Source organism: Lucilia cuprina, chromosome 6, assembly GCF_022045245.1.
Source record: "Lucilia cuprina isolate Lc7/37 chromosome 6, ASM2204524v1, whole genome shotgun sequence".
NCBI lineage: Eukaryota > Metazoa > Arthropoda > Insecta > Diptera > Calliphoridae > Lucilia > Lucilia cuprina.
The window spans coordinates 42,741,067-42,749,592 of record NC_060954.1 but is presented as its reverse complement, the minus strand read 5'-3'; the positions used below and the strand labels follow the sequence as shown (position 1 = coordinate 42,749,592).

Genomic DNA, 8,526 nt, shown 5'->3' with positions numbered 1-8,526 from the left:
CTAGTCTATAGTCTAGTCTATAGTCTAGTCTATAGTCTAGTCTATAGTCTAGTCTATAGTCTAGTCTATAGTCTAGTCTATAGTCTAGTCTATAGTCTATAGTATAGTGTATAGTCTAGTTTAGTCTTGTAGAGTCTAGTTTATTCTAGTGTAGTCTATAAGTAGGTTGGTGTATAGTTTTATCTATAGTGTAGTCTATAGTCATGTTTGTTTCACCTAGTCCCCATACAACCTTATCCGCCGAATAGGAGGACATCTAGTCTGTGGTAAAAGACGGTTGGGCCAGCGCCACTATACCTTCTTATATGTTTTATAATATACGTACATACATATAGTTTTTATAAAATAATACTTACAACTATAAAACGCATTAGTTTCGTTATTGTTCTCATATCTTAAGTGTGAAATATTATGTTAATGTGGAAAAAATGGATTTTATAATTAAAAATTTATATAAAAAATATGTTTAAAAGTGGAAGTCTATTCGAAGTTTATTTAGTTTATCATAGAAGTTAAAATCTAAATTTGTGCCTAACAAATGAAGAATTTTTTATAAATTATATTTGTAAAATTTAAATCTGATATTTACGTATATAAAGTTCTTTTCGGGTTACGAAAGAGATTTTTTATTAAACATCGGGAGAAACAATATATATATGAAAATATTTAGTACCATATCAAATATTGTCTCGATAAACTGTCAGGTCCCATTTGTATAAACATTCTAAACGGTCATACCAGGTTTCTTTCATTTTATATAAAAATATTGAAATATATATAGTTAACATATACATATAACTGATTTCATCAGTCGTAAAGTAATACATAAATTTGATGTAATGAACAGAAATGTTTCGCATACAAGTATTATTGCAGAGAAGTGCAAGTGTTGTCTTGATTTTAATTTTAAAAGTTGTTAGTCAGGATGAAGAAAGTATATGTTTAATTGGTGCTGAGTGTAACACGGGTGAAATTGGTCCAAGTTACTATCCAAATGGGTCTTATGCACCTGTTATCTGTTTACATGAAGTAGGGTGTGCTACGGGGAGTTTAATTCTCAGTTACCATGGAATTGAATGGGAAGCATATCTGGGAATACCATATGCATTTAAGCCTAAACGCTTTGAAGTAAGCATTATTAACTTAAGATCTGAGTCAATGATGTTTTGGCGTTAACTAAAATTAACTAAATTTTATTTTTTTGTTTGTTTTAGCCAGCAGTGCCTTATAGTAATAAAACAAAATATGATGCTTTATATCCAAAAAGTGATTGCTTACAAAAAAACTATTTATTGGTCGATAGGCCGATAACAGGTGATGAAGATTGTTTGTATTTAAATTTATATAGACCCAAGGTAAGAAATTTAGTGGAATAAATTTAAACGAATATCGTGTTATTACCGCTATATACAGATTTATGTTAAAATGCCTTTTTAGACTAAACCATAGTCTAGACAGTGGATTGAACTAGAAATAATAAACTATATTAGGCTTGTCTAATATATGTTTGACTATAGGCTATACTACAGAGTAGAAAATAGACTAATCTATAGATTAGACTATAGACTGGACTACAGACTAAACTGTAGACTAGAATATAGACTAGACAATAGACTAGATTAACACTATAGAATAAACTATAGACTAGACAATAGATTAGATTAACACTATAGAATAGACTGTAGACTAGACTATAGACTAGACTATAGACTAGACTATAGACTAGACTATAGACTAGACTATAGACTAGACTATAGACTAGACTATAGACTAGACTATAGACTAGACTATAGACTAGACTATAGACTAGACTATAGACTAGACTATAGACTACTATAGAGTAGACTTTAGACGACACTATAGACTAGACTGTAGACTAGACTATAGACTATAGACTAGTCTATAGACTAGACTGTGAACTTGATATATAATATACATTTGACTACATAAGCTAACATGTAATAATCTGTCTTTTGTTATCTTCATTTCTAATGTGTATGTAGGACAAACCTGACGTTATGATGCCTGTTTTGGTATATTTATTTGGCGTAGGATTTTTCTCAAATTCAAATTTACCAAATACTACCGGTCCATTTTATATATTAGATCACAACGATACCATAATTATAACGGTTAGCTATCGTTTGGGTCCATTTGGTTTTCTAGCAACTGATGATGGTGTCATACCCGGAAATTTAGGGTTAAAAGATCAGAGTGAGGCCCTAAGATGGGTATTCAAACATGCAGATTCATTTGGTGGCGATCGTTTTCGTGTAACATTAATGGGACACAGTGCCGGAGCAGTGGCTGCTCATATGCACATGTTTAGCAAGTTATCGAGTCATTTATTTCATGCCATTATAGCAATAAGTGGTACGGCAAATGTACCATTTGCTATCGACGAAAATCCCACTCAAACGGCTAGATTAACAGCTAAATATTGTAATGTATCTAACTGGGATACTATTAACACACATGAATTGAAAAAAGCTTTACAAGAGGTAGATGCACATACACTGCTTAATGCCGGAGATCATTTAAAATATTGGGATGTCGATAATTTGGTCAATTATAGACCAGTGATTGAAGACGAGTCGCCTACCGCGTTCATAACCAAACATCCTAAAGAATATTTACGTACTGGCCGTTATTCACCAGTACCCATATTGTTTGGACGAGTACCAAATGAGGGCGGTATACGGGTTGTTAGCATAATGGAATCAGAGCAATTAAAAAATCAATTCAATAATAACTTTACCAATTTATTGGCAAATCTTCAGGAATATCCACACTATTTCACTTCACCGCAGATAACGAATAAAACGGGTCTAATAATTAAAGAATATTTAAATGAAAGTACAGTTTTAAATGATAATACGAAGCAGGGTTTTATGAATGTAGGTATTTACATATGTATGAACTAAACTAAACTAATTTCCATTATTTGATTTTCACTTATAGCTGCTAACAGATCGTCTCTTCTATCATCCTCTTTATAATGCCGTTAAAATGTATGTTAATACTATCAATACAGTTAAGTATCCAGTTTACATGTACAGTTTCAATTATCCCGGAATCTATACATTTGCCGATAAATTTGTCAATCATGACACCAAAAACAAATACGGAATAATACACGGCGATGATTTTTTCTTTATCTTTTCTACGCAAGCTTATTTTCCCATATATGCCCACAACTCAACCGAAGCAAAAGCTTTAAATTTATATATAGAGGATTTGCTCTATTTTGCTCACAATAGGTAAGTTGGGTGTTAATTTTTTTTTACTTAAAATCGTTAAACTATTTTCCTTTGCACTTTATAGAAAACCCAAACATTCTGTGGAAAAATGCAATAAGGTAACATTTTATCCCGTTGAGGATCGTATATGCCTGTATATGGAATATGTTAAAGGACAATCTGGCGAATTGATTGTTAAAATCACTGATACATTTGACACGAAACGTATGAAATTTTGGGATGATATTTTGCATGAATAATATAAAAATATAAATATATAAAATTTTAAATAAATAAATATTAGAAATATTATTTCTACATTTAATATAACTATAGTCCAGTCTACATATTAGTATATAGTCTAGTCTTTAGTCTAGTCTATAGTCTAGTCTATAGTCTAGTCTATAGTCTAGTCTATAGTCTAGTCTATAGTCTAGTCTATAGTCTAGTCTATAGTCTAGTCTATAGTCTAGTCTATAGTCTAGTCTATAGTCTAGTCCATAGTCTAGTCTATAGTCTAGTCTATAGTCTAGTCGATAGTCTAGTCTATAGTCTAGTCTATAGTCCAGTCTATAGTCTAGTCTATAGTCCAGTCTATAGTCTAGTCTATAGTCCAGTCTATAGTCAAGTCTATAGTCTAGTCTATAGTCTAGTCTATAGTCTAGTCTATAGTCTAGTCTATAATCTAGTATCTAGTCTAGTCTATGGTCTAGTCTTTAGTCTAGTCTATAGTCTAGTCTATTGTCTAGTCTATAGTCTATTCTATAGTCTAGTCCATTGTCTACTCTATAGTCTAGTCTATAGTATGGTCTGTAGTATAGTCTATAGCCTAGTCTATAGTCTATTCTATAGTCTAGTCTTTAGTCTAGTCTACAGTTCATCCTACAGTCTAGTCTAAATTTATTTATAGTCTATTATGTAGACTATATACTTGTCTACTTTATAGTGAAGTCTATTGTCTTGTCTAAAGTTTAGTCTGTAGTCTTGTTTATTGTCTTGTCTATAGTTAAAAAAATTTTTAGACTATATACTAGAAGATTTTAATTATTCTGTTTTGAATCTCTCATATTTTCGACCTCTTGAAAGAGTTTAATTTCTTCCTAAAATGTTTAATTAATTTGTTTCGGATCTCTCATATTTTAAACGTGAACTATTTAGTCAAAGTGTAAAACTTTAATTATATACATAAGTAAGTAGAAACACTAAAAAAACGAATATAAATTAAAAATTATTGCAAGCTTTTTAAAATTTAGAAATTTTTAAAAATAGTTTTAGAAGAAAAGTGTTTGAACAACCAATAGAGTGGGTATTTACAATTTCTAATCTCGAGAAATTGTTAAAAATTGTTCGATTCAGCAATGTTCTACGTAAAGTTATTAACGTGTTGCTTGGTAACTAGTTTGTATTTGGTTATTGTACAAGGTCACGAACCAAAGATTTGTACATTTGATGCTGGATGTTTTATTGGTTTTGAAATGGAAGGTTATCAAATCGAGAAATTTGAAGCATATTTAGGAATACCATATGCAGTGAAACCTCGTCGATTTCATGTAAGTTTAATTTAGAAGATGTAATGATTTTAAAGAAAATTATAAATTAATATTTTTTTTTTTTTTTTTTTTTTTTTAAGTCACCAAAACGTTTCTACAGTAGTGAAACATTCCAGGCCAAGGATGCAAAATTTTCTTGTATACAAAAAAATTACTATGTACCGGGCTGGCGGGTAACTGGTGATGAAGATTGTTTGTATTTAAATGTTTACCGACCATATGTAAGTACTAATTGAAAGATGTTATCAAAAGTGATTACAATTTTATATTTCTTTACACATATCATGGATCGTGTTCTATTTTACAGAATAGTTAGTTAGGTAGTTAGTTAATTAGTTAGTTACGTAGCAAGTTATTTGTAGGTTAGTTGCTTAATTAGTTAGTTAGTTACTTCGTTACTTAGTTTCTTAGTCACTTAGTTTCTTAGCCAGTTAGTTGGTTAATTATTTAGTTAGTTATTTATTTAGTTAGTTAATTAGTTAGTTAGTTAGTTAGTTAGTTAGTTAGTTAGTTAGTTAGTTAGTTAGTTAGTTAGTTATTTAGTTAGTTAGTTAGTTAGTTAGTTAGTTAGTTAGTTAATTAGTTAGTTAGTTGGTTAATTAGTTACTTAGTTAGTTACTTAGTCAGTTAGTTGGTTATTTATTTAGTTAATTAGTTAGTTAGTTAGTTAGTTAGTTAGTTAGTTAGTTAGTTAGTTAGTTAGTTAGTTAGTTAGTTAGTTAGTTAGTTAGTTAGTTAGCTAGTTAGTTAGTTATTTAGTTATTTAGTTATTTAGTTATTTAGTTAGTTAGTTAGTTAGTTAGTTAGTTAGTTAGTTAGTTAGTTAGTTAGTTAGTTAGTTATCTAGTTAGTTAGTTAGTTATCTAGTTAGTTAGTTAGTTAATTAGTTAATTAGTTACTTAGTTACTTAGTCAGTTAGTTGGTTAATTACTTAATTAGCATTTAGTCAGGTCGGAATATGGCGTGCTGTTACCTCCTTCATAGAAGTCTTTGCTGGGAGTTAATCGAAAGATCTTCTGATTGCCAGGATCTACAGTTTCAAAATCTAATTTCACAGCTACATTTCTATATCGTCCTTCATTCTAATGAGGTCCCATTATATATATTTTAACTCTTTAATGTTTCATTTACTTTAGAAACCTGAAGCTAGCGAATTTTTTCCCGTAATATTCTATGTACATGGAGGGGGATTTTTTGCTGGGTCGTCAGCACCCATTCATACTGGTCCAGAGTATATAATGGACAATGAACATACCGTTGTTGTAACAATTGCCTATCGTTTGGGTGCATTTGGTTTTCTAACAACTGGCGATGGTGTCATTCCCGGTAATTTAGGCTTAAAAGATCAGGCCGAAGCTCTGCGTTGGGTTTTTCGCAACATTGAAGCTTTCAGTGGCGATCGTTTTCGTATTACACTTGTAGGGCAAGATGCGGGAGCTGTATCGGTGCACATGCACATGTTTAGCAAACTAACAACTCGTTTATTTCATGCAATTGTCGCAATAAGTGGTACAGCAAATGCTCCATTCGCTATCGATGATAATCCTGAGCGTACAGCTCGAGAAACAGCCAAACATTGTAATATAACAGACTGGGATACAATAACTACTGCTCAATTGGCGAAAGCGTTGGAGAGTGTTCCCATGTATGTACTACTTGATGCCGGAGATCATTTAAAATATTGGGATATCGATAATTTGGTCAACTATAAACCTATAGTTGAACGAAATGTCCCATTTGGTTATTTAATTGAACATCCCGATGAGTATATACGTACGGGCAATTATAATCCAGTGCCCATAATGTTTGGTCGTGTACCAATTGAGGGCGGTTTACGAACTGTAGGCATAATGTCATCGGATGTATTGCACAAGGATTTCAATACCCATTTTTTCTATTTAATGGTAAAATTTTTAGAATTTCCAGCGAAATTCGATGATTCGCAAAAGACTGAGAAAACAAAACTGATATTAGATGAATATTTAAATGGAACTCATGAATTGAATGAAGAGACATGGGATGGTTTTATGGACGTAAGTATAATGATATTATAAGACTGAATATTCAATTATGTCCGAACATATGATAACCGACATTAGTCGGAAGTATAGTAAAATGTTTTCGGATAAAAGGATTTTATTGTTTTCAACAAATTCCTTTAATTTTATTGACCATTTTTACAGTTAATAACACATCGTAACTTCTATCATCCCCTTTATAACACCATTAAATATTATGTGGAAACAATCGATACTAAGAAATATCCAGTTTTCTTGTATAATTTCAATTATATTGGAAACTATTCATACTCCGAAGTTATTGCCGGTCATCGGCTCTTTTATGATTACGGTGTAATTCACTGTGATGATCTCATCTATTTGCTGAGGCAGCGTTTACTTTTTCCCGATTTTCCCAGAAATTCAGCAGAAGCAACAGTGGTTGCAAAATATGTACATGTTTTAACCTATTTCGCTCATACTACGTAAGTTTATTTATTTTTATTATTATATGTTTTATTATTTTTTTATAAATATCTTTTTCTAGAGAACTTGTTTATATAGATTCAAAATTTAAACCCTGTAACGATGAAACATTTTTCCCATCAGATGGGAAAATGTGTGATTCCTTTGAGTTCGTTAACGGCGAAAATGATTCAATAGTTTTAAGTCCTAATGATGCATTTGATACGAAACGTATGAAGTTTTGGGATAAAATTTTAAAATAACATTAAATGTATTGAATAATTAAATAAAATTCATTGAAAAGATCGTTAAATAATAATAAACAAGTAAGAAATTATAGTCGGGCGAGGCCGACATTATATAATACCCTTTAAATGAAATTTTAATGGAAGCTTTTCATAGGGGTTACAGTCCTATGAGGCCCTATTATAAAAGAATTCCTAAGGGTCGTCAAGCCTAGTATAGAACTTGGTTCTACAGCTTTTTGTCGAGATATGAGCAGATTAAACATAATTAGGAACTTAAAAGCCCTATTCGGAGGGTTGTATGGGGCTAGGTGAACTAATGAACCGATCTTAATCATTAATAGGCTTTGTTCTTGGGACAATAAAATATTCAAAGTTCATTAAATTATCTTCAAAATTGCGACCTGTAGTTTGATTACAAGGTTTATATGGACGGACGGACAGACGGACGGCTAAAAAAATGATTCTGAGTCGATTGGAATACTTTAAGGTAAGTATAGAACCAATATTACTGTGCGCTACAAACATCAGAACAAACCCATTATACCCTCCCCACTAAAGTGGTGTAGGACATAAAAGCAACAAATTAAAATTCTTTATTCTCTAGACTATAGGCTAGATTAGAGACTAGACTATAAATTAGAATATTGCCTAGATTATAAACTAGACCATAAACTATAAATTAGCAATAGAATAGAAAAAGCCTAGATTAAAGGCTAGTCTATAGACTAAACTATAGACTAGACTATAGACTAGACTATATACTAGACTATAGACTAGACTATAGACTAGACCATAGACTAGACTATAGGCTAGACTATAGACTAGACTATAGGCTAGACTATAGACTAGACTATAGACTAGGCTATAGGCTAGACTATATACTAGACTATAGACTAGACTATAGACTAGACTATAGACCAGACTATAGACTAGACTATAGACTAGACTATAGACTAGACTATAGACTATACTATAAACTAGACTATAGACTAGACTATAGACTAGACTATAGACTAGACTATAGACT

General features: G+C 31.3%; 2 protein-coding genes across 2 annotated transcripts; both read left to right on the top strand.

The window, feature by feature from the left end:
- The first annotated feature begins 1,224 nt into the window (after window positions 1–1,224).
- Window positions 1,225–3,499, top strand: LOC111689844 (juvenile hormone esterase-like). The gene is made up of 4 exons (XM_023452309.2): window positions 1,225–1,355; window positions 2,004–2,897; window positions 2,962–3,260; window positions 3,325–3,499. Exons 2-4 carry the CDS (start codon window positions 2,019–2,021, stop codon window positions 3,497–3,499), a joined length of 1,353 nt encoding a protein of 450 aa, XP_023308077.2. The 5' UTR covers window positions 1,225–1,355; window positions 2,004–2,018.
- A 1,004-nt stretch (window positions 3,500–4,503) lies between these two features.
- On the top strand, window positions 4,504–7,548 carry LOC111689842 (juvenile hormone esterase). Its single transcript, XM_023452306.2, has 5 exons — window positions 4,504–4,789; window positions 4,870–5,010; window positions 5,926–6,822; window positions 6,973–7,271; window positions 7,334–7,548. Exons 1-5 carry the CDS (start codon window positions 4,598–4,600, stop codon window positions 7,512–7,514), a joined length of 1,710 nt encoding a protein of 569 aa, XP_023308074.2. The 5' UTR covers window positions 4,504–4,597; the 3' UTR covers window positions 7,515–7,548.
- The last annotated feature ends 978 nt before the right edge of the window (window positions 7,549–8,526 follow it).